The following is a 26,979-nucleotide window of genomic DNA, read 5'->3' on the forward strand; positions in this document are numbered from 1 at the left end:
AATTATGCTTGAATGTTTCATTTTTGACCATTCATCAGCAGGTTGCAATTGTTAGGCGATTCCATTTTCTTGATTGCTGAGAAATGTGAGTTGGGATCCACCAGCTGAACAGTCTAGATCATGGATCATGGACCCCTCCCATATGTGATTTGGTGTTGTCAAAACAAAATCATACATTTGCTTGGCAGGGCCATTAGTTGGAAAAGATAATGGTGCTGTTTGGTTACGGGGATATAGCTTTATCCCTGCATAGCAGGGAGGGCAGTCGCCGGTTACCAAATCAAAGGAGAAAAATACATGGGGAAGATATTAATAAACGGGACCTTAAAGCTACTTGTTAATACAATGGGATTTGCTAGGGACCATCTCAGAAGGCTCAATCTCAACCACACAATCGCCTGCGGTCATGTATGGGTCAGTATGCAAATGGACTGAAAATGGGACATCGTCTACACCACACAATCGTCTGCCCCATACATGATCTGATCCGTTCATCAACCATCCATCATATATTCGTGTGGTGGAGATTGAGCTGGACACCATTGAGGCGCATCTTCCTTTTGCTTTTCTTGTATGTTGTGATTAGTTTAGGCAGATTTAGACCCAAAACCCACTTAAGAAAACAACCAGGGTCTTTGGATAATTGGTTGTTATTTTATCCTTGGATAGGCTTTTTGTCTTTTGTTCACGGGAACTTCTGTTCTTGGATAAAATGTTAGTACTACAAAATTCGTGAACAATAAACAAGACATGAAGATAAACTCATCCAAGTAGGATAGCGAATCCAAGGATTTGTCCTGTGGTGAACGGCTAGCTCAACGAGGTTCTTTTTCATCTATACTAGTAAGAAACTATGCTTTAAAATTGTTTTTTTAATGAAATATTTTAAGCCTTGTTTCGCAACTATCAATTTTTTTTTATTATAAGTTTAAATTCTCAAGCGAAGAGAGAAGGTAAGAAATGCTTCCCACACGTTTAGGAAAAAAAAGAAAAAAAGTAGCTGATTTTTTGCCTAAATATTATAGGGGAATAAATAGTAACGTTTTGATATTGTTGTGGGAAAAAAATAGAAAAGTTGCCAATATTTTGCCTAAATACTCTAGGAGATAAATAGAAAAGTTTTGTATATACGAAATAAAAAAAACAGAAGTCACGCACGCGGCGCCTCACATTGGTTCAGGATTCTGTTTTACATATATATTTTACGTACACATTATATGATTTCATATAACCATTGATGGACGGTTCAGGATCATTTCATGACATGGAAATATTGGAGCACATTTGAAGGTCTCAATGAGCGACCCAACACCTATCCTTGGTGTGTTACAATGAGGTGGTCACTACGGCATGCTGGGTCCCACTTCGACTGATCTGAACCGTCAATCTGAAAGGGAGTAGTTCTTCTAAACTAGCAAATAAGCATTAATGGTAAGCTGCTTTCAACTTTCTTATTTCCAGCTCTCCTAAGATACTTTCACTTTCCACTCATATATTTTACATTCAAATTGCAAATAAGCATTACCCTCTGTTCGGTGCGCGGGGGCCAGGCTAAGGCGCCTGATGGATTGTCACATTAACCATTAGTAATTAATCAAATGAATGAAGTAGAGGCCATGCTTAAGAAAATCCAATTACTATTCATTATAATTAAAGAATCAGCTTAAGAAAATCCAATTACTATTCATTATAATTAAAGAATCAACATGAGCATACTCGCATAAATTACAAGCACTGTAACATTAACAGGCACACAAAAAAGTAGAAAATAGTACAAGAGATTGGTTAACTACGTAAGATCTCATCCCTAATTTTCTCAGATTTCACTTCCTTTTGTGGTCTGGTATCAGCAGACACAACACCTTCATTTCCAGCCAGCATCAAGTACTTATCCTTCCTGGTAAGTCTAGTGCACTCAAAACCCAAAGCCCCTCCAATCTGTCCTTGCACAAAGTTGGCCAGATCAATACTAGATTTCTCATCAGACTCCTTAACCACCGTCTCAAGCAACTCAACCTCATAAGCAGGAAAGGGGTTCATGAGGAAGAAGAGAGGATCCAAGCACTTGAGCCCACCAGCTGTTGTACCATGGAACATGCTCACGTGCGTGCGCATCGCTACCGGAACAATCTCGTCGCTCAATTCTACAAAGAGTGGGCTGAATCTTAAGAGAAAAGCTTCTCTACAAGTAGTTCCCTCTGGACAAATCACAAGGTCTCCTTGTCTTAACTTCTTATCCATCATCTCCCTGTCTTCCTCTCTGTTCCTAGTCAGCCTAACAGTTTTGATGGGTGCTAATAGCTCTGAAACTCTACTCAGGCTGTAGGTAACTGCTGTTAGAGGCTTGTTTAGTGCCACTGAAAGATAGAGAGGATCAAGGAGTGTTCTGTGGTTACATGCATAGAGAGTACCTCTTGATTTTTTAAGATTTGAAGTTGAAACAGAGGGAGAGGAGTTTGGTTTTTTGAGTCTAAGTTTCAATCCAGTGAAGGAGAGTATGGGAAGAGCAATCATGTAGGGTAGTGATAAGGCAACAAGGACCCTAAATATGGCCAGTAAGAACCCAAATGGGACCCACATAAACATGGCTAGTGTGGCTAGAGGGGTTGGTATGAAAGCCAATCTACCATCGTGGAAAATCAAGGGCCTTGGGTAGTTTTTGCTTGGCAGGGAATGACAGTTCCTCTTGTCAGTTTCAGTTACCCTGTACAGTTCCTGGTTCAACATTAAAGAAAAGAGAATTTAGTTTGACTGTGAGAGATGAAAAACTATAGATTTCCAACAGACACCAAATAAGAGAAATTGATTGATTATATGAGAAAAAAAGAGTAGTTAAGGAGATCATAAAAGTAAGCCAGAAGACAGGTTTTAAATGGCTTGGGTCCATGAAAAGTAAAATTAAGGATATTTACACCCCTTTTCCTAGCATTTCCACCCCCTTTTGTTAGTCTTTTCCTGAAAATGACTTTCTTTTCCAAAAAAAAAAAAAATACAACAAAAAGAAGATGGAACTGTAGTATTTTAGGAAAATACGAACAAAAGGAGCTGGAAATGATGGAAAAGGGTCTGGAATTATCATCTTCTTTGGTGCAAGATACATTTTTAACGAAGATTGGTCCTTTTCTACGCAAGCATGTAGATGTAGGTACCTCAAAAAAGTGTTGGCCACCATTAATCAATACTTTACACATACAAGGTGATCGAGGGCGTTGATCTAGTAGGTTACTCCTTGAAGGGCCATAGTCAATACATGAAGGACGGCAATGAATTAAGCTATATATCATAGGCATTCAAAGCTATATGTTTTGAGTTATAAATAGCCTATCCGTGTCATGACTCATGACCTATAAGATCAACAGCCTGATGACCCTACACGTGTACATAGAATGGGCCTACAAAACTATTCAAAACAAATTATCTCACGTCTCTCCACCTGGCAATAGAGTTGAGCTGGTAAAGAAAACGAAAGAACTGGTTGAAAACCCACCACACACGCAGTTTTGATCATTTCTCTCGATCTACCTCCCTCTAACCTACCTGCCCAGTCAATACTTAGCTATACTTTGAGAGGTTCACGAGAGTACTAATCGGGGCCACCCACATCACACAGCTCATCAATTTAAGTCTACATGGGCCCACGTAGGACGATTAGAACATTCTAGTGTCATGTGGGTGGGCCGGGATTAATATTACTCTCATGCGCCTCTCATAGTTTAGCTAATGGGGGGAGAGAGAGAGAGAGAGAGGTTTTAGCCTAAAATGTAAGCCAAAACACTTCAACTTCGAATTTATTGTATATATATAGAGAGAGAGAGTACCTTGCATTGGGAGAAAAGGTGATGATCAATAATAGAGTTGTTGAAGCTTCCAATCCCAACGACATCACAACTTGTTTTCTCATCTCCAAAAACCGCTTCCAAATCGAAACCATCCTTCATCATTATCCTCTCATCCTCCATCAACCCAACATAATACCCGCAAACCATCTTCAGCTCCCTCCCCACGACAACCTCCACCTTCAAATACTCCTTCAAAAACGTCTCCACCATCACCCTTGGCAAACCACTCACACCTACCCTTCTCCCAGCCCTCATCAAAACCTCAAAACTCTCCAAACTAACATCCTCTAAGAAGAACTTGTGTAACACACTTCTCCCAACTCTAAAATCCTCTTCCTTAATCCCACAGAATGAAACAAAAACCATGACCTTAAGTGCCATCTCTTCACTAACAAAACAAAGCAAAGGGTAAAAAACCAACAGAAGAAAAGCCCTCAAAATCCCTCCACCTTCAAATGCCACAAGCATGAAGTAAGGAAATGTGGAATTAGACTTAAGCAACGCACCCTCAACGTCACAAACCAGGGTTTGCTGAGAAAGCTCCTCGAGCTTGCACATGGGTACAAGAGAAGAATGGCATCTTTGTAATTGATGCAAGGGTCCGTGGGAGTTTCCCTTACGGTGGAAGGAACGTTGATTCCTTATCCCTTTGAGAAGGATTCGAAAGAAGAAGAGAAAGAACTTGAAGAACGCCTTGGCAGCCATTTTCTTCCTCAGCTCTTTGATAGCTGATACGATATATGCCAACTACGCCACCAAAGTGGGGGATTTTATAGACATATGACCACCCAAAATACCTCATCTTCTCTCGAAATTACGTAGTATGCCACACCTAGCTGCTAGGCACTACTCGTTTTCTATTCAAAGTTGGGGGGCCCACCCACATGCCACAGAGAGCCAAACTAAGAGATATCTTAATAATTAAGTGAGACGTAATGTAGCCTCAAAAAGATCATTTTAGTCCTCATTATATCATGTATTTTAATGGTATTATAGTAGGAAAGTGTCATATTCGCCCCTTTTTTTAATTGGGACCACCACCACCACACACACACCAAAGGGGAAGAATATATCATTTCCCTTACTAATTAAGGGATGCATTTGCCCCCTTTTGTTCCTCGGACTACTCTTTTTACAGTACGAGGGAGCGGGCTGGTGAATACAACATTTCCCAATTTTAGTGATTTACTTATGCTTTCCTTGTGGGGACAATTTCATATCTTTAACCTATTTACCGAGGCTCTCTTGCCGTTGCGTTTCTAGGAGCTTCGATCCAAACTACGAATGGCATCCGCCACTGATCCAATATTTTCAGAAGAATGCAAATACCCAAGTAAATATATGAAGGGTATTGTAGTGTGATTATATTATGTACTACTAATTTCGTCCCATCATCTCCTTTCAATAGCTCACTTAGCCTGCAGATGAACACGGTAGAAAAATGAAGAAATTTTGGAATTAAGTTGAAAGAGTTGAGAGATGAAATTTAGAGTATCATTTTGACATAATAAAACTTTTGAAGGGGCTCATTATTTGTTGGTTGGAGATCCAATCAGACTTAAAACAAAGTCAATTTGTTGTGACGGTTGAAAATTATTGGATTGAAATGTCAAATGGCATTTCTGTAATTTTAATCAAGCCCATCATCGGCTTCCTTCTTCGGCGCTAAAGTCCCTTCATTTTGACTCCGCGTGCATTAACTGCTCCACTCGGTGTGTCTAACGACTGTCGACTTTGAGCCCAACGTTCCTTTTCCTCTTACACTTTCCCGCACTAATTGAGTATTATCGCCGCCCTGGTTTTTAGTCACTTCCACCACCCCTCTCTGCTCTCTTCATTCCAAACCCTCACATTTATTTGTATTTTTGTTTAAGAGCATGAGATTTGGATGGGAGGGATCGCATTGCGAGTGGGGAATGTCTATCAAGTGTTATAATTCCTAACCCCAACAATTTTCCAATTTCAATTATTCTCATACACCATCACTACTCTCATTCCTTCATTTTACTTTTCTTCTGGGTTTTGCAAATGTTGTGATAAATTAATTTCTTCTTTTTAGTCTCAGAAATTTTCTCTTGTTAAGGTTTCCTTCATGGACAGCTAGCATCACCTGCGCCTAAAACTCAAGCTGCCCTTGGTCCAACATATGGGACCCATATTGCAATACCCGTGTCAGAGTAAACCTCTCCCATTGGTCATTATCCAGTGACGATGCCACAGAAAATTACTCTCCTAACTCCCTCCACTGGGATAATGACCGATGCCAGACCCCTCTACTCTTTTTTCTACGAGGGCTTCTACCATTCCTCAAATAGTAAGTGTAAAATACCAAAAATTCATCTTTTATTTCTCCTACTTTCAACTCTTTGCACCCATTTTGCCCTCTTCTTCTTCTCTATTTTTTCTGTATATTTCATCTCTTGCACTGCTGATTGCCACTACAACTCGGAAAAGGAAGAAGAGAAAGAGGGAAGAGAAGAAGGGAGGAGAAGGAAGAGACGAACAATAAGAAGGGAAAAAGAAAAATCAATGCTAGAAAAAATGGAAGAATTCGGAAAAATTGAAAAGAAGATAAAGAAAAAGAAGGAAAAGAGAAGAATGTATAATGGTCAAATTGGCAAAAAAGGCTAAAATCTGAAAAATAGCTAAAATAGGAAAAAAAATGGGGTCAACTCCGAAAAAATGAGGTTGGCTTGGTAAAAGTTGGGTCGACTCGGTAAAAGAGATCAATCCCATCTTCTACCGACTCGACCCTTACTTTTCCGATTAGATCAACAAACCATATTAAGCCCTTGGGATACTATATAGGTCTTGGTTGTAGACTTACAATTGATGTACCCGTGTGATTCCGCCTAGTTAAAGCTCTTTGATCATTTTTTCTTGCATGTGAATGTAAGAATTGTAATAACATAAATTTTTTGTGCTCTTCTGCATAGTTGTTTGATTTCTTCATTTACTATGCGTTTCCATTGAACCCTAATCATCTTCTCATGACATATGTGAAAATATTCAACTACTTATTAGCTTAACTATATGGTTAGATTCGATGGTTAGAATACAATCGGTAGGCAATAAAATTTCCTTTTAGGGTCTATTCTAATGGGGGTAAATAAGGAGGTAAAACATTCATTCACACCTTACGAAAAATGGTAGTTGTTCCACTGGTCATAAATCATGCGACTTACCTCTCATCAAGGATACCCCTCTTCTGTTATTTACCCCAAAGTAGGGTAAGTTAAATACCCACTTAGTGATAGTAATTGGAAACAGGGTAAGTCTCTCTCTCTCTCTCTCTCTCTCTCTCTCTCTCTCTCTCTTCACATACTCTCTTTTGTTACATTAGGAATTGATTATGCAGTGAGGCCCACTTATGTTGACGATCTAAACTATTCATTTAGCGATGTTTGCTATCGATAGATCATGGCCCAAAAATCTTTTCTAGAATATGATCTTAACCTTCTAATCTGCTTGGTGTAAAATGGCTGGTTCCGAAAAGTTACACATTTACCCCACAACATGAGGTCACGGAAAATTGGAAATCAAATACCTCTCTTACTTTACCCTGCACATTGGAACAACGGAAAGTAGTTCAAGAGTAAATCTACGCAGGGAAAGTAGTTCCTCCGAAATGTTTTACCCCAAAACTGGTTACCCCAACAGTAATTATCCTCATGGAATAGATTGAAAAAAATCATGACTCGTTCTACACACATTTGTGGAGACGAAAAAATTATCCAGCTACTAACTCTAGTAAAACCAAGAGAAATTCACTCAAAGAACTTATGCAAAAGCGAACCACAAGCCTGGCAATTAGAGCTAGAGAAGGGTAGAGGAGATCGATATACGGTTATTCAGATCGAAAGAGCGATTGATGAATGCCCATCTATTGCATAAGTGAGCCATGCTATGAAGTAATGGCTACCCACGACCCTTTGGGGCTTTGTGGGGCTGGGCCTTTAACATAATATCTTGCAACTTTTTTTTGAGGGAAGACCTGTTCTTAGCCAAGGGGTGGTGGGGCGCTGTCTTTTTTATGAAACGCTCTCGTTGTGATCTAGCAAGCTTCATGTTGCCTGGGTCCAAGTCGTTTGTTCCCCCATAAACATTAAATAGTTTGATCTACTTTCCCTCACGTTGTGATCTAGCAAGCTTCATGTTGCCTGGGTCCAAGTTGTTTGTTCCCCATAAACATTAAATAGTTTGATCTACTTTGAGAACTAGTGCTTTTAATATGAGAGAGAGAGAGAGAGATTGATTTTGGTAACGATCATAGTTCGCATTTCAGACCACCCACCTCGTGAATGGAGAAAAACATCTGTTAACAGTACCTATCACTCTTTGGTGTGGAGTGTGGTTCCTTCTTTTGCAAACAGTGACAGCCGCTGTGAAACAACCAGTAACTCCAAAAGCTTAATCGGTTGGAGAAGGCGTCATTCAATCTTGGGCATGATATTTTTACCCCAGCAGTACAAAAGAGAGCTTCCAAGGATTTAGTTTAAAAATGTAGATCTTAATAAACAGTTGATTATCCAAATTTCAGGTTAGAAAGTGCATGCAAAAAAAGGACAAAAAAAAATGAAAAAAGAGGTAAGGATGCTCTATGCATTGTATGATATTAAAGAGAGGAAAGCTAGGTGTTATGGGAAACCATCCCTTAAAGGATGGCGCATGGAGTGAAACACATGGGCTTCCAATCATCACTTAATCATCAAACCATTAACATCTCTCTGGTCAACTTTTGTGTTCATCATTTTGGATATGGACGGCGGAACCGTGTTGATTCATTCCATCTTCTCTCACCTGAAAATGATCTAAAATGATGCCGATTGCCTGAATTGAGACGTGAATTGAGCTTCCAAGGATTTCCCACTTAAAGTTCCATATAGAAGATCTCTCTCTCTCTCTCTCTCCATATAATCTTCGTAACTAAACATCATGGGCGTTTCTTGAAACTCCTGCTTCGGAAATTTATCAAGGGACATGATATTCCCACCCATTCTTCAAGCATTTTCAAATCCCCTATTGTTGTCCTTTTCCAAAAATAACTATATTACGAGCCACTCTTTTGTTTGTCTTTCTCTGAAGATGAAGTTATTTTCAGGAAGAGACAAAACGAAAGGGTTTGGAATGCTGGGAAATTGGGTGGAAATGTCATATTTCGAATGCTTTCACACATACTGTGTTCATAAAAACAGTTTATTTGTATGCTGAAAATATTATAATATCTATAGTTATATACGCTTGCCGACTACCCTTCAGGACTATGTTAATCCAGTTGCTCGAGTAACACAATAAGCGGTACCATGTTTTAATATTTGCACAGGAGTTTTTATATGGTGCCTGACCGTCAAGTACCGTCAAAATAGTACCACCCTTGATATTTGATCCAAGAGCAGCTCACAGACCCATCTTGTCTTTTCTTTTTTAATTGGCTTGTAAGAGCTTTTAAATAACCTTTGACAGCTCTTTAAATAATAAAAGATAAGATGAGTTGGTGCAATTATTAAAACATTGTAGTGCTGATATTATGCAACTATGATTAATGCTGTAAAGAAAATTAAAATGACAAAATGTACGGACGAACAACAAAGATAGAAGCCGGATCAGGAAGCTAGTGAAGACCAAAAGGAAATCAAAATCCCCACAGGTTCAGAAGCTGATGAAGAGTCAGAGAGCGAGAAAGTTTAGCCAGAAGGTGAAAGACATCCTAGATCGTTAGGGTTTTAATTTCCAATGAGTATGGGGATCAAGTCTAAAGTTCATGTGTATTCTCCCTTGTTTTGAGTTTAGTTATCAAAGGTATCATGTCCTTGGTTTTTCCGCCCCTTTCTTAGGCATTGTCTTAAGGATTGGGGAGGGGTCTTGTTCCTTTTAATGTATTATCTTTCTTTTATCAATATACTGGTAGGGGTCCGTCTAACCCCAGCCTACCGATCAGAAAAAAAAACAAAAAAAACAACAAAGATAGAAACTCTAAACTCAGGGTGTTAAACTGTAAATGGACCTAGACAGTGCGATGGACTATGCAATCCAAAGTTAAATGGACAGGACCTAGACGTGTACTAGAATCCATGGACATATCTCGGTTCCTCATCATAGGATCTGAAAGAGTTACCGATTGGATCCAGACAACTAATAAAAACCTGCAGGACAGTCCTAAATTCGATATTGTTATATTATTTTATGAAAATACCCTATATTTTTATAACATTAAGTATTATTTCAAGGGTATAATGTAAACACATCCATTTTTCTAGATATTTCAATTTTCAATATTTTGTCATCCATCTGTCTCATACCTTCAGTCGGCATCTCTTCTTCCTTCTCTAACCATTGACTTTAAGTCCCCAATCCGCTATGTCATTGCCGCCGCTTTTAAAGTGTAAAAGATTAAATAACGCCTTCTCCAACAGCTTAAGCTTTTGGAGTAACTGGTCGTAGTTCAACATGGTATCAGAGCCTATGCCTGGGAAACATGAGAAGTAGCATATGAAGAACTCTCTGAATATGATCCGACAGATAAGGGACTTGAATGGATCGTGACCGAGACATGGGGGGATCCGTTGACACGCCTAAGAAAACTTTTTCGTTTCTGTTCATTTAGCCTATCTTACCATACAAGTTGAGAAGAGATCCTTGGCGTGAGATGAGACTTACCATACAAGTTGAGAAGAGAAGTGATGTGATCATGTGAAGAGAAAAAAAACTAAAGGGTAAGATGCATAGACATTACGGAATTTTGAAAAAATACGCCAAAATGTCGGTTTTTGAGTCGTGTAAATGCTACTTATAAAAAAAACTAATTCATAGGACCAAAATGCCCCTCAATTAATTTACCTCTAATGTTTTCCATTCCTTTTGGTTCAAGTAAGCAAATTTGGGTTCTACTAAAAATTTTGGTTCGACCAAGCAAATTTGGGTTCGACAAAGCAAGTTTGGGTATGATTAAAATAATTTGGGTTCTAGTAAGCAAATTTGGGTTTGGCTAAAATAATTTAAGCAACATGCAATTTGTGTTCGAGTACGAGTAAAAGCACTATTGGCCCATGCTATGCGTAAAATGCTGCGTCCACCCTATCAGAAAATGAGGTGCAAAATTGTTGGCCCCACCTTATGCATGGTTTTGGCTAGAGATGATGGGACCCAACTGTCAAAATATAAGATGTGAAATCGTAGGCCCTACCTCATAATAATAAAGAGTAAAATAGCGGGGACTATGCATAGTTTGGCAGGGTGGAGATGGTGGTCATCCGATAAAGGATGAGGTGTAAACGGCCCCAGCCATGTATGCAAGAGATGTAACATGGTGGGCCCACCTATGCAATGCATGGGTGTAAATCGGTGTACCCAACCCCGTCAAAACATGAGTTGCAAAACACTGGGCCTCACCCAATGCAAGGGTTTGGGCAGAGATGGTGGGACCCACCCATCGAAGAAATGGAAAACTGAATTAGAAGCCGGCAAAATCAAATTTTGGAGGCGATTTTGTAAGATCAAATTAGTAGCGTATTTTAGATGAGCTGTTATGTAAGGGCCTTAAATTGGGCAAAGAATCAACCGATTTTATGAAGGGGCGGGGCAAAACACATTCAACGCAAAACCGATTTGATGGAGGAAAAACTTTTCCAATAAAAAATTTTCTTGGAAAAAAAAGCGTGTTGAACCCAAAGGAATGGTAAAGAAACTGAGGGGCATTTCGGTCCTATAAATTCCGCTTTTTACACGAGTTTTCTCAACAGATGACGTGATTTCTTCAAAATTTTCAGAATACTTTTCTACTTTACCCAAAGCTAAAACGGGGTTTCCCCAGCGGGAAGAGAAGTGATGAGAAGAAGAGAGAAAACGGGGGGCGTAAATCGAATGGTTAGGATCATCCTATGGCACTGTTTTGGGGGAACAAAAGATCCTAATCAAGGGCTATTAAATGATCAATGAAAAATGGGGCCTACTGTGCTCCAATGCGGGTGCCTCATTTTATAACGATGGATGTGATTGGTTGGGCATATCCGGGTTGTGAATTTCCATTGACCGAAATTCTTATAATCAAATAATTACATACCAAATCTCTCGACGTTAAGGCGTTTGTAGTCCAACGGTTAGGATAATTGCCTTCCAAGCAATAGACCCGGGTTCGACTCCCGTCAGACGCAAATTGATTTCATTTTTAAGAAATCACGTTCCTAGCTCCTACCTTGTGTTGTTTTGTGGACGAGGCATAACCATGTTTACATCATTTTTGAAAAGGCCACAATTTTAAAAACACCTGGGGATGTATTTTAAGTAGTTTTAAATATAATTTCTTTTATTAACATAGACAGATAATTGGGAAATAGTATTAAATAATGACTAGTGGAGATTATTAACTTAAGACAGAAAGGTTATTAACTAATCTAGTATCAAACTTAAACTGGTTCTACTGCAATAGCTACAAGGATTAGTATTCTTATTATTATCATTAGTATTTGGATAGTGAGGGTTTGTATTCTATTAAGGTGGAGAAGTTACTAACTTATCTAATGAGTACCGAAATGAATACCAAGGACGATCCGCTCGGTGAGATCTTTTCACTGAGCTTTCTCCTTTCCCCTTTCTCAGAAGAACTTATGAATGAAGTCCTGCGCCCACTCGAAGAGGAAGGTTATCTAATCTCTAATCTGAATCTCGATCGGTCAGAAGGTGTAGCCCTCAATGGAAGGGAGAAAAGTATGCTGCGGATTTACTGTAATTGTTATAAGGGTTTATATTCTACAATCAAATAATGTTATTTCTACATAGTATCTAAACAAGAGATATTCTGGTTTGATTCTATTGGCGGAAATAATCCTGATTGTCCAACTGGTGTCCTGCAAATGGAACCTTAAAAACACTTTAGACCCCTATTTGTTTCAACCACAATTTGACCAAGCATCAATCAAAGGATTGGCATGTATTGGCACTTGTGGTCCTTTAAACAGTTATTTTCCCAGCATCACCATAACAATATGGAGCATGTTAGGATGATGTCTGCTATAAATCACATTCATCTAGGAATTTTCCAGAATTCATTTGACATATATTCATGTCCATTATCAGATTGAACATGGATCTTCACATTAAGTTAAATTCTAGAGAGTGGAAATTCATCATTTGACAATGCAATGGTACTACTACTGCTACAACAACAACAAAAGGACTTTAATGTTACATGAATAGATAGCTTAAAAAGGTAAAATGAAAATTTTGCATCAGATTACAGAAAACATACCCAATAAATTTTAGAGAAAACGCTGAAGAAAAGCTTTGATCTGATCAATGTACGGGGACTGAGTAGGGATGATATGACCTGATTCGTGTTCAATGACCATGGAGCTGCCCTCTTCGAATAAGCTGGCAAGTTCCCTGCTGATATTGCATGCTATCTGCCTGTCCTTCCCCTGCCCATTGCCAAAAATATGAAGTGACGGGCAATTGATTGTTCCCCAACTGCAATCCATCAAACCAGGAGCATACCCAGAGCATAAAATTGCAAATCTGAAATCTAGGATGCCATTGTCTCCTCCCTGCCTTGCACATAGCAAAGCAGCCATTGCGGCTCCCTGTGAAAATCCGAGGAGTCCATCGAATGGCCCCATCTGAGAGAACACATTCGTCAGATACGTATAAGATTCTTCAAATCCATCTGATTGTTGCTGATACTGCAGAGGATCAAATGGTTTATCTGCCATTCCCTCAGAGCAGTTGGACTTTGGTGAGATCAGCCATGCAAACCTTTTCTTGCATTTCTCCCCTGGTAGAGAATAATCTTGTGAAGCATCTGAGAAATCACTAGCTTGTTGGGATGATGATTCTAGGGGATGATGATTTGGTTCAATAGCACGTGGTTGATAAATAAAAGGCAATTCATGAGGCCCATCGACAAAATTAAACTCCGCTAAGCTTTTGAGTTTTTTAGCTAATGATGCAGTCCTTCCTTTGAAATTTGAAGCATTCTGACGAAATCCATGCAAGCATAAGATTCGCAGCTTTCTTGGAGTCGATGCTACCTGCACAATAGTGTTAGCAAGGGTCGAAAAAATGACCAAAATATAGGAATGAACAAATGGAAGAAACAAAATAACTGGCATCAAGCTGATCTCGATCCTTCCCTGTTTTTATTATCATTGTCTACAGCATGAAAATATGAAGCAATTTATTTGTTTAGTTGGTAGGACATAGTAAAGTTTATGGAAAAATATAGCCAACTTTGAAGTATCTTGCTCAAATTGGTTGTATGGCATGAGATGCCCACTCTGCAATCATTTTTTTCCTTTTTTGGCTTTGTTTGTTGGTTGGGTGCTTTTCATATTAATAAATTGCTTGTTCAAAAAAAGAGAGAAGATATTATAAATGATACATCTAAGTTGGTGATACTCTTATAAATGAATAACCAACAGAAAATGAAATTGATGAAAAAAAATTACAACATTTTAGGAGAATATTTATATAGGAGACTTTACATGATACATGAGCGTGTATTTCAAGGGAAATACATGCATACAAAAATGTAAAGCAGGGCCCATTTATTTGGATGATCTAAACCATTCATTCAGTGGTACCCAAAGTAGATAGGCCGTGCCAAAAAAATATCCTGTCCATAGGATGATCCTAACCCTTCGATTTATGGAAGATTCTAAACTGTCACTTTTTGAACTGTCTGCCATGTTCATTTTGCGTTGAATATATCAGAGGATTTGAGGAGGATTCTAAACCATCAATTTTTGAACTGTCTGCGCTGTCCATTTTGCATCGCAGATATCAAAAGGTTAGGATCATCTTATGGAGAAGATTTTTGTGCCGCAGCCTATCTACAGCACGGATGATTTAGATCATCCAAATAGGTGGGCCCTACTTTACTTTTTCATGTGTATGCATCTCCACAATAATAGATGCCCATGTGTCATATAAAATCTCACTAGTAAGTTTTGCTGATATGAAGGGCATAGATTTGTTAAACGTGATACAGACCTTACCATTTCTCCAAGATAGTTCAGGGAAGGATGTGATGTGGTCACAAAAGGTAGCCGATTCAGGCACACGAATTCCTGGTCCATCAAGAGCTGATTTTGAATGAAATTTGCTACACTCCACACTCCCCTTACCATGCTTCTGGCACAGCTCACAAACATATACAGAAGCCGCCTTCCTCTGGATCACAATGATACACAAGAAAATAATGAATCAGCTGCAAGAATTCATAAAATGTAGGAAAGAGACGATGCAAGCACGAATAACTGAGTACAATTATTGATAGATAAATCAGAACAATATGTTCAGAAATAGATATAGAAGAGAAAGATTGTGAATAGAAATGCTAATCAAGAAGCCATACAATCTCACTGCACTGACACCCCAAGAGGAATAGTGTTAAATCTTACGATCTTTAGAGTCATATTAGACTCTGTACGAGTACTATACAAGGCTAAGGGCATCACCGATGAAGTAAACTGTACTTCCATACAGGGATATGATTGCACTACATGTCAAAAGAGAGGAAAATTGTCACCTACTTCACACAATCATACTATTCCACAGCCTTATATCAAACCCCATGTCTTGGTTGATAGCGACTCTCTCAGAGTATATGGCCATGCAAAATCTTCAAGAGAGTCTGTACTTCTGAAAGAATTGTGTTCATAAGGAATTGCCTAGGATGAAACTTTTGATCCTAGTGTTCAAACATCTTTCACATCGATGATTATGTAATTGCCTCGACCAACAGCTCATATACTATGCAAGTGTGATAAACCTTTCTTCTTCATGGTATCTAAAAAAGATGTCTATATATATATATATATATATATATATAAACATGTATGAACTTAAAGCACGGTATTAAGATCCTAAATAACGCATTATATGCAAGCCTGGTTATATAGGTTTTGGAGTAAACGGGAAATACTACATCAGCTTCTAAGGGAAACAGATACAATGACCAAGTGGTGGGGGAACATAGGGAAGCAAACATCTTTTCTTGTTGTGAATGCTACAGAGGGGAAAAAATCATTTGTGGCAATAAGGAAAAACAGATACAATGAGGAAGTGGTGGTAGACAATAAGGAAGCAAATATATTTTCTTGTTGTGAATGCAATACCAGGAAAACAAATCATTTGTGGCTCTACGGAACAGAGTTAGCACGGTAAAATTATAACAATGGATGTGATGATTGAATATTCATATGATGCAGACCTGGCAACTTTCACACACCAAAACCAGCATCCGACAGTAAGTGCACCGGCAACGTGATGAATAATCATCATAGGAAGAACCACATAGTAAGCATGATCCAACAATGACTGCACCCACCTTTCCAACTGACATCCTACAGCAGCACATGACAAAGATGGAATTAATTCTTCCAATCTCCAAAGCATCCAACATAGTTTCTTATAGATATCCAAGTGCCAGACAGCTTGTGCATGTGCCCTGGCTTTTGGGAATATGCTTAGATATTTTTCTATTTTTTGAACTAGTGAAATTTATTAAACACAAAAACCAAGCTAGCCGAAGCTAACAAAGACACCATACAAAATGCTGAGAGATTTTTAGTTGAATCCCCTTAATCATACTATCTCGGCATCACAGGATATGTCCAAAGTCCAAACTTTATGAATTGTGAAGGATGCAAAGAAAAGTTATACCTGTGATCAAAAACAAAATTCTTTCCTTTAAAAAAACCACCATCAGGAAATTGCTCCAAATAGCGTGTTATACCACCAAATAACTGCCATAAAGACCATCAGGTCAAGATGTATAGTAAGAAAAATTCTGAGAGGATATAATTAACAAGAAAACTAACGTTTTTGATGACTGAAATGTAGCAGCCTTCTAGAGGAATGGTATGCGGGCAGATATAAGTTATTTTGATCACCATATGCAGTGACCCACGAATAAAAAACTCTAATCATGCATTTGATAACTTCCGAATCTTACACCCATACAGGACAAGGATTGCCCATATGTTCTTTTGCCATTCTAGGTAACTAAGACTTTACATAATAAAAGTCATAAGTAAACAAACAAAGAGCTCAGATAACCACTATAACGAGCTTCCAATTGCTGTGAAAGTTGCTCCAAAACAGGGAAGCCTGAGCCTGGATTAATAATAATAATAGCAAGGAATAAGGGAAGACTGATACTAAAAGTAGAACTAAAAAGAGGAATAGCATCACCGATATGAAACTCTAAAGGATCTATCCCTTCCCTTGCCAAAGTGTGCCATATTAGAGGCACTCCTTGGAATGTTGCCTACAAGAAAGAGATGACTCCTGCTTGGGTCAAGAGATTCCAAGATAATATCAGCAAAGCTCCATGGGATCAAGCTCACTCTGTCTGCTCAAGCGATCACATTTGACAAATAGCACCCCAGCCATAGTGACCTCGATAACTCTGCTTTGAATATTTGAAGCCTGTTAAGACAATGTACCTCCGCTCCATTTGAGATTAACATCAATAGTGCAAAAATATAACATGACGATCTTCCACAAAAATCACTACTAAAACTATGCCATCCGGACCCAGGTTGCCCCAAGAGGTTCTGTCAAAGTTGAGCTTGACGGTTCAACTTTGACGGAACCACCTAACCACAAATTCTATTTAGTTGATGGTAAATTCTAGGTACCAACTTAATTTCAAAATACCTCTCTAACCACATTCTCTAGACAATAACATGTGTATGAGAAACCTTTTTTCTTAAAAAAAAAGAAAAAGAAATGCTTTAGTGGTGGACTATTAGAATTTATAGCAAGAAACATGAAGCAGAGCGAAGCACCATAAAAGCAAACTGCACCAAAGGCATAGTGCGCTCAAATGTTACAGATGTTCTAGTGATGACAAATTGACAACCTTAGACGAGGAACCCACAATCCCATTTGACTCCCTATGGACATGATGGGAGGAACCATAACAGGGAATCAGATGTGTTCACAAATCACAAGCCTTCATTTATGAGCTATGAGACTCTACATTTTGTCTCCAACATGTCAATGAGAGAACAAGGGAAGTTTCAAACCATGATTCCACATTGCGCAAGGAAAAAAATGCACCCTTAAGGTCGGGACTTGGGAGCAACAAGGAAGCATCAGTTACATAAAATTAATGAATATTTGCATATGTATGTATACATACGCCCTTTTTTAAAAACAAATGTGTGTGTGTGTGTGTGTGTGTGTGTGTATATATATATATATATATATATATATATATATACACATAGAGAGAGAGAGAGAGAGAGAGAGAGAGAGAGAGGAAAATGATTGTGAGCTTGAAGCTCATATAGCTTGTATGAGCTTGAGGGCCCAAACACATGTGGGCCTACATTGTTAGGATGATCCAAAGCATTCATTTGAAAGGCCCTTACATAGACAGGGTGTGTACAAAAAATCAGCTCCATACAATCATCCTAGCCCATCCAAAAGTGGAGGGCAAAATGGACAGACACCGTTTGCCACAAATCTGCCCATTTTTGCCTTCCGCTTTTGGAGGGGTTAGGATGATCCAATGGAGCTGATTTTTGGTACACACCCTATCTATGATGGGGCCTTGCAAATGAATGGTTTGGATCACCACAAAAAATGTGGGACCCATGTGTTTGGGCCCTCAAGCTCATATAAGCTATATGAGCTTCAAGCTCACAATCATTTTCCTCATATATATATATATATATATATATATATATATATATATATATATATATATATATATATATATATATACGAGCGTAGATAGCTTATCTGCGCTCAAGTGAAAAAAATCATGTGGGCCCACATTTTTGGGGTGATCCAAAGCATTCATTTAGAAGGCCCTTCCATAGACGGAATGCGTACCAAAAATCAGATCCATAGGATCATCCTAACCCAACCAAAAGTGGAGGGAAAAAATGGACAGACATTGTTCGTCCACAAATCTGCCCATTTTTTCCCTCCACTTTAAGATGGGTTAGGATCTGATTTTTGTGGACACCCTGTCTATGGAAGGGCCTTCCAGAATGCTTTGGATCACCCCAAAAATATGGGCCCATCCTTTTTTTTGCACTCAAGCGCAGGAACAGTAAGCCCTATATATATATATATATATATGAGAATAGAGTTCCTGAGGGTGCCCTCATATAGCTTATATGAGGTGGCTCTTACAAAACATAAGGGGCTCACATTGTTAGGATGATCCGAAGCATTCATTTGAAAGGCCCCATCATAGATAGGGTGTGTACAAAAAATCAGCTCCATTGGATCATCCTAACCACTCCAAAAGTGGGGGCAAAAATGGATAGACACGTTTTGTCCACAAATCTGCCCATTTTTGCCCCCACTTTTGGAGGGGTTAGGATGATCCAATGGAGCTGATTTTTGTACACAACCTATCTATGATGGAGCCTTTCAAATGTATGCTTCGGATCATCCTAACAATATGGGCCCCTTATGTTTTGTGAGAGCCACCTCATATAAGCTTATATGAGGGCACCCTCAGGAACTCTATTCTCTCTCTCTCTCTCTCTCTCTCTCTCTCTCTCTCTCTCTATATATATATATATATATATATATATATATATATATATATATTAAATTGGTAAGTAATTGTTTCCAAGTGATATGTACGAAAGATATTTATTACTCAAAATATGTGATATAATTAGTTTGGGATTTGCTAGGAACCATCGCAAAAGGCATTTTGCGGAACGGCTGTTGCATGAGAACTGAGGTGACTGTATTCTCATGCAACAGCTGTTCCGTGAAATGCCTTTTGCGATGGTCCCTAGCAAATCCCTTATATTATAATCAAGATTGACGATCAAGAAATAACATAGAATCTTTTACATTAAATTTAGTAGAGTTGTTTACATTAATTTAGTACAACTCTATAACTTTTAGATCCATACAAATGTTTACAGATATCTGTAATATGTATAAATGTTAGTGTGGACATATATAGTGTGTGCCAATATGCCAAGTGACATGGAGACCAGTCAAGGATTAAAATCCAGAAACACAATGAGTGTCACAGCTCAAACAATAGTACATGTCAAACAGTTTTACTGCATAAAAAAATAGAGCTCCTTGGGGTTCATTTGGAAAACAGATTTAGTTGAGGGAACTTCCAAACTGCCTTAACATATACAGACGATGTATAATATTTCTTCCAATAAAAGGAAAAAAAACTACCCTTATTCTAGGGCAATGGTATGACATGATGGACTGTGTCTAGGAGGGATGTCTTCTTCACCCATGTGAGGCAATCGGCGAACGAGAAGGCAGAAAAGATGGCTAAGGAGGGAGACCAGCGTTCATATCTAATTACTTCTGGGTTCTGATTCCATGGCCTATTGGATGCTTCATGATTTTTTCTGGTTGTTGTAGTATCTGCGGACTTTTTCGATCCACAGTTTAGGTGTATCCTTCTCTCTTTTTTAAAATATTCACTTACTATTCAAAAAAAAAAAAAAAAAACCTAGGGTAATGGACCATTTGAAAGGAACCTTTGAAGGAAACTGTGCCTTCATACTTCAGATAAGCTTAGTTCAAGTATACTATATAGACTGCAAAACAATGTATTGATGGTCGAAGTCAGAACTCATGAACAAGATTGGGCTTTTGGAGAGCATGCTGATGCCCTTTTGCAGGCATCTAGAAAGCTAGCTCAGTTGAAAGTGGGCGGTTCTGATTCTTCTGAATAACACAAAGATTTCAGCACTGGTAGGAAGTTCTCAAATGCCAGTACATGAAGAAGTAGGCAGTACATTATTTAATAATTTTACCAGGAAAAAAAATATAGAAGTAGCGTGTTTTGGACCAAAACCGACCTGGTACACATTCTCATAACCTGCACCTTTTGACCTGATATAGGCAGATGCCATTTCACACCTTATTCCGCCAGTGCAGTACCTGTAACATAAAACAGTTAAAACAGAAAAACTGAAAATCCAAGTTCAGCATATGATGCTGCATAGAATAAAGACCATCTCTACTATTACCAAGTGGAAATGAAAAGACTGTTATTTGCTGTCTTAGTTATAATAAATTGGAAGTGGGCATGTTCCCAAAAAGTGAAGATAGTACTATGAAGTAATAAAAAGAGCATATTCATGATATAGTTATATAAAAGATGAACCACATGTTGCATGCAGAATCAGAAGCAAAGTAACTAATAACAGAAGCTTGCGTATGGATAATCAAAGAAGAAAAACAAACCAACAAAGCAAAGGGAACACACTGAAGTAAATAATAACAGAGGCTTGCGTATGGATAATCAAAGAAGAAAATCAAACCACCAAAGCAAAGAGAACACACTTAATTACCAAGGACAAGGAATACACAGAAACTCAGGAGCAGATTTCAAACTGGGAGCTGATGAGCATCAAATGCTAAGTTAATTTGTGTTAGCCATTGATCTAATTCTGTACATATTCAATGCCGACAATCCATATTCCCATTAGGTGCAAACTTATATATATTTATCTAAGGCATAACACAATCCCATGGACATCTAAGTGCCTTATGTGTTACCACGGTGCACATGCTATGTTTAGGATTACAGTATGGCCTAGAGGGGTTCATTAAAATATAGAATTGAGAATTCAAGGTACAAGGATACGGTCATATATGTGCCAAAATGTAGCTACGTGCTCATTTTCTTTTTTTCTATTACCTTGCAAATTGCAGCTATCTAAAGTATGTGCAGAATGTTTATAATTAATGACCACCAATAAAATAAATTAACCTCCGAAAACAAAGGAATTCCTGCCAAAATCTTAGATCCTTGAAAATAAGTTCGCTGCCAAAATCTTAGTTTTCTGAAACGATGCAGAAAACTTTCAAAATGGCATTCGCATATGAGCATGCAATAATATTCAATTTTGGATGTGAAATTGCTAATGAAGTTCCATTTAACATAGACTGCCTCAGGCTGACCACAAGGAGAGAACCATAGCTACTCATGGGAGGAGATAAGTAAACCCTCAACTTCTTCCTAGACCTCTGTTTGCCCCTACAGAACCATTGGTGTAAAACGAAAAATGTCAGAACAACTTCTAAAACTTTCCCAACCTTGGATCAGGGTTCCCTCGGCTACTATTTTAAATCCAGGTCCTTTATTTGGAAGTTGTATGAAATGTTAGAAAGGTAGTATGGGCCACTAAGGTTTAGTTCTATGACCTTTGCACTAAGGTCTAGACTCTGGTTGACCTTTCGCTGATTAGAACAGTAATGCATATAGAAAATCCCTCTCAAATGATAATACCAATGACCCAGTCTCTCTCAAACACCAGGCCAAAATCCCAAAAACTGAGCATAATAGAATCAAAATAGGGGGAGGAGGTCAACAAACTTCTCACCTACTCTGGGACCTAGTTAAACCACAAACACATCTCATACATGGTTACCCTTTTCAAGTAAGTTAAGCGCATATGTTTAACAGTAAAAACATTGTAATAGTGTAAAACTGAGAGAGAAAAGCAATACTAAATAAATGTTAGGCTGTTGAGTCTCATATATATAGTTGAAGAACAAGCACTCCAAAATCAAAATAACAGAAGAAATTGGGTTACTCTATCGGAATTGGTTAAAAACATGTATGAAGAACTGATGGCAGCATAAGTATCTAGAAAACATATAAAATAATGATTTGAAAGAGGAATTGTTACATGAGAACACAATTGTCATGCAACTGATCCAAATGGTTATCTATCCAAGCTGGTAAATCACTATATTGTCTGATTTCTGGATTCAAAGTTTCAACATTTGGGGTTTGGAACTTCCCAATTCTTGTCTCATAAACATTCCTTGCATCCAACAAAAGGATTCTTTTATCCTGAGTAGAGCCGCTAAGCTCTAACGAATTACCTGGGAAAACATTTCTAATTCAGTCAAACATTGCAGCTTCAATATAAACATTCCCCCCAAACTGGGTAAAAAAATTTACCACCATAAAAGAATATTGCAAATGAATTTTCTAAACAATGAATTACCTACTTTAAAGCCAATTTAAATTTCAAAAAAAAAATATTAATGGGAAAAAATAGTGTTTTCGACGCAATAGCACTTACCAGTATCCTGAAGAACAGAATGAAACTCAGCTGCAGAGAGATGCCTCCCAGAATTTGAAATAGAAGGAGACTTTAATAGGGGGTGAGAACTAAAAGTAACTAATTCCTGTACAAGATGATGACTACTCTTGCTAATAAGATGAACACAAATTCTTGACATAATCAAGAATACAAGTTACTTTAACAAAAGCAGATATTTAAGCTATTCTCTTTAAGAAAGCACTATGAATAGTATTGTAATAGCATCACATCTTCATAAAAAAGGAAAGCTTTAATGAAACTTCAAAAATTTTAAAAGAATGTATATGACAATGGTATATACCAAGTACCTCTCCATGTTTTTTCAAAAGGGACAGCTATCTACAGAATGACAAATCATATGGACAGTAATCATGTTAAGCAAGAAGTGTTGAAGATCTAGGCAACACATCTCTTAAGCTATTCTGGCCCACAATCAAGTCTAGATCTGGATAAGGTAGTGTTGCTTTATATATGCTCTAGGGCAAGACAACATATGAAAGTTAACATCAACTGATCAACATATTTATTTGGCACACTTTATTTACATTATAAATCTTCAAGATGTAATAAAAGTTTAAAACTTCAGATATCAAATAAAGTTTTTAATTCAATTGAGTCCCTAATAATCATCAAAGAATGTGTGAAAACAAGAAAGTAACTAAAATTACCTCAAAACATCAAGTAAAAGCAGAAGTTCAATGTTTTAAGAGGTGTAGTCCATTCCATAGTCACCGGGTTGGGAAACGGATTCAGGAAGCGAAACGGGAAACGCGGAGAAAAAATAGAGGAGAAATGAGGAACGGGAAAAGATAGAAAATTGTATGAAAAACACATTTAGAAACGTCTTAGGAACGCATTAGAAACGATAGAGAAACACATGAAACACAAGGGAAACACAAAATATATGTTTTTGTAAATTTAGAATTTGCGGGATTTTACGCATAAATACATGCATTTATAATTTTTTATAATTTTTATTTAAGGTAGAGGGATACATAGATGATTTATGTATTTATTTATTTATTTTACTTTTAGCATACTTCACTACTTATCTGTATATTTATTATAATATATGCCATTGTTTTCCTTTTTGATCTCTATTCCACAATTTTTAGTGATTTTTTTGCAAAACAATTTTTGTAAGTTTCACACCTGTTTCACATAAGTTTTCCACGAATTTCTCATACTTCTCTCACATGTTTCACATTAGTTTCCCATATGTTTACCACACGTTTCTCATATATTTCTCATGCGTTACATAAACGTTTCCCCAATGTTTTTTTATCATGTTTCCGAAACGCATTTAAGGGGAAACGAATTTCCCACTACTATGGTCCATTCACTAGGCAACCAGGTCTTGGAGGATTGCCTGACTTTGAACCTCCAGAAAGAGGGGAGGCTAATTTCTTTATTGTGTTACAATTAATTGTATCACTGTGGTACTACTTTACATCTTCCTAATATTTCCAAAATAAGACTAGAAAAAAGCATTGAAGCACATAAAGAAGAAAACAATCTTATACTTCCGCCATAGTTTAAAATTGTTATTTTTTTCAAATAGCATGGATAATTCCTAGATTGCGTAAGACATTTAAATGCACAACTTACAGGCCTAGTTTAAAAACAATAAAAATTATCTTGAAGCCTATATAATAACTTTGCCTGCATAAAGTTTTCGGGAAAAAAAAAACTAAATAAAGTACAGCCTACTTAAGTCAGCTGCAGAAGAATAAAGAATTCAAATCATATTCAGGGCGGCATTTTTCAAGAAAAGCACATCAATAACAGGAAGAAAAGCTAAAGAACCTTGACAACTCGAATCGAAAGAGAAGTAAATCCACATTCTTCAGAAATCCTGTCATTTGAAGGGCAATGGCATGAAGCAAGCTTGAAGTCAGTGCCTTCAAATAGGACATTTGACTTGACAGAAGCAATATGTTTCTCCAACGATGACATCTTTCCACCAACCTATAAAACCAAAAGTCCTCAAATTCCAAAAAGAAAAGAATAAAACATAAAATTCATCAAAAAGAATAAGAAAACAGGTGGAATGCATGTTCATACGGTACTAACTAAAGTATCCTTGAGACATACAAAGAAAAATCTACGCAGAACTTCCGAGAGTACAGTCGATATCAGCTCAATATTGACTGAAAGAGTCTACATTCTTAAGTACTCCAGAAGAAACAAGGTGTTCCAGACATTATTCTAGGGGAATTTCCCAAAGTATTTTAGATTTTTTTTTTTTTTTGAATGGCAGTATTTTAGAATTTCTCTCTGAATGTATTGTTTGATTTTCTGTTCCGGATTCCATCTTGGAAGTTCTTTGGAATAGAATGGAATTGATAACTGTAATATCCAAAACAGCATAGGGTGAAAAGTAAGTTGGTAATAATGACCTTTAATCAATCAAGCATCCAGTTATAACTAACATCAATGTTCATACTTCTTATGTTCCCAACTATGTTATGAACTATAAATCCAGTCCATTAATGAAGGAAATATGGATTTTAGTTCAAAACTACTTCATGTTTATGCCTTTAACTTCTCTGATTTCCTTGTGATGCAAAATAACCAACTATAAGGAGAGATGGGGCTGAGGGAGCATGCTCAAACCCAGGAGAGAATAGATCATCATGTCCAAGCTTTACCCAAAACTTTTCCTCTCATCTCAAAAGAAAGAATACTGCACCAGTATCCCACTCCCAGCTTAAATAAAACAAAAAAATTTGTCTTCACTGACACATGGAAATCCCAAATGCCATTTTCTTTCCTTTTTCAGTTTTCGTTCGTACAAAAAAGACACTTACTAAATGCATAAATAAGAATTCTAGATGGAATTCCAGATCCAGTGTGTCACTAATAACTTAACCTAGACAACAGTTTCCTTAATCAATTGAACACACTGCCATGATGTTCTCTTTTAAATTAGATATCTCACTAGTAACTTAAACTAAACAACAGTTTCCTAAACCAATTGAACACAGCACAATGGTATTCTCTTTTACATTAGATGATTTTCAGTGGAGAACAATTTCTAACGATACCCAACAGGCACATAGGTATGGAGATGCATATAAGACTACGGGCACAGTAATCTCCACAATATATGAACATTTGAATTGAAGAAACACTGGGGGACACTACAGGTATAGTTTCCCAAATCTCTCAATCTACATACGAGGATACAGATTTAAAAGCGCACTATGAGCATAGTTTACCAAAGAAGGACTCAAATTATATACTAAGATACAGATAAAGAAGTATCGATCTGCATCTATATAGACTTCAAACGGAATTCAAGGAAATGTATAAGCTGAGAAACGGAAAGATGAATAAAGAGAAGATATGGTTCCAAAAGAACGAATCCAAAGAGATTAACTAATGGCTGTAAATGAAGCAACAAAAAAAGAGAGGAAGAAATAGACAGTTACAGTGACATTGACGCCGTGGGGAGAGAGACGAACGCGGCCCAGGAGACCGAGGGATTTGCAGTTGCATTCGTAGAAGCGAACAAGGTCAGGAAGGTCAGGAACGGTGACGTATTTGTAGTAAACAACAACTCCCTCTTCTTCTTCTTCTTCTTTCTCCGCCATTGAAAGCTTTCTCTTCCTCACACCCCAAACCCTAACCCGAGAGAGAGAGAGTCAGAGTTACAGAACAGAGCAGCGTTTTATTACGCCCGACTTCACATTTGCTCAATTTCGCTCTATTAGATGCCACGTCACATCCCAAGGATTTCCTCCCCTTTCCCCTTCTCCATTGATTGGTGGACCATTCTGATTCGCTGGCCCACAACACACACGATACCAACCATTGATCTAATAAGGCTCTGCTCACTTGTTGTTTTCCCAGGAAGGGAAAAGAAAAGGTTTCCCGGAAATCTGACATGGCATCAGGAAAAGAAATCCAGGGAAACTATGTAGGAAAAGGTTTCCCGCGCTTGTTCACGTGTGCAAGAACTGTGTAGGAAAAAGTTACTCGAGAAATTGCTTGCCCACCTTTTTTCACTAGTTTTCCCGATAAAGCAAATCCGACCAAAATAGTGGGATTTGGTTCCCACACTT

At 37.8% G+C, this 26,979-nt stretch overlaps 2 protein-coding genes and 1 non-coding gene across 3 annotated transcripts; 1 reads left to right on the forward strand and 2 right to left on the reverse strand.

Annotated features, from left to right (window-relative positions):
- Window positions 1–1,663: 1,663 nt before the first annotated feature.
- GPAT3 (glycerol-3-phosphate acyltransferase 3) lies at window positions 1,664–4,578 on the reverse strand. Its single transcript, XM_077361941.1, has 2 exons — window positions 3,819–4,578; window positions 1,664–2,715 (listed from the first exon to the last, which is right to left on the reverse strand). The coding sequence occupies exons 1-2, from the start codon at window positions 4,542–4,544 to the stop codon at window positions 1,786–1,788; spliced, it is 1,656 nt and encodes a 551-aa protein (XP_077218056.1). The 5' UTR covers window positions 4,545–4,578; the 3' UTR covers window positions 1,664–1,785.
- Window positions 4,579–11,917: 7,339 nt separating this feature from the next.
- TRNAG-UCC (transfer RNA glycine (anticodon UCC)) lies at window positions 11,918–11,989 on the forward strand. The gene has a single exon. It is a non-coding gene; the product is annotated as a tRNA-Gly (tRNA).
- Window positions 11,990–12,861: 872 nt separating this feature from the next.
- On the reverse strand, window positions 12,862–26,587 carry LOC143852785 (rhodanese-like domain protein). The gene is made up of 9 exons (XM_077362386.1): window positions 26,347–26,587; window positions 24,719–24,880; window positions 22,892–22,997; window positions 22,490–22,688; window positions 20,651–20,732; window positions 16,497–16,579; window positions 16,045–16,177; window positions 14,823–15,002; window positions 12,862–13,861 (listed from the first exon to the last, which is right to left on the reverse strand). Exons 1-9 carry the CDS (start codon window positions 26,506–26,508, stop codon window positions 13,094–13,096), a joined length of 1,875 nt encoding a protein of 624 aa, XP_077218501.1. The 5' UTR covers window positions 26,509–26,587; the 3' UTR covers window positions 12,862–13,093.
- Between the last annotated feature and the right edge of the window lie 392 nt (window positions 26,588–26,979).

Source organism: Tasmannia lanceolata, unplaced genomic scaffold, assembly GCF_043159265.1.
Source record: "Tasmannia lanceolata isolate RefF3 unplaced genomic scaffold, GAP_Taslan_0.1 ptg000019l, whole genome shotgun sequence".
NCBI classification, from domain to species: Eukaryota; Viridiplantae; Streptophyta; class Magnoliopsida; order Canellales; family Winteraceae; genus Tasmannia; species Tasmannia lanceolata.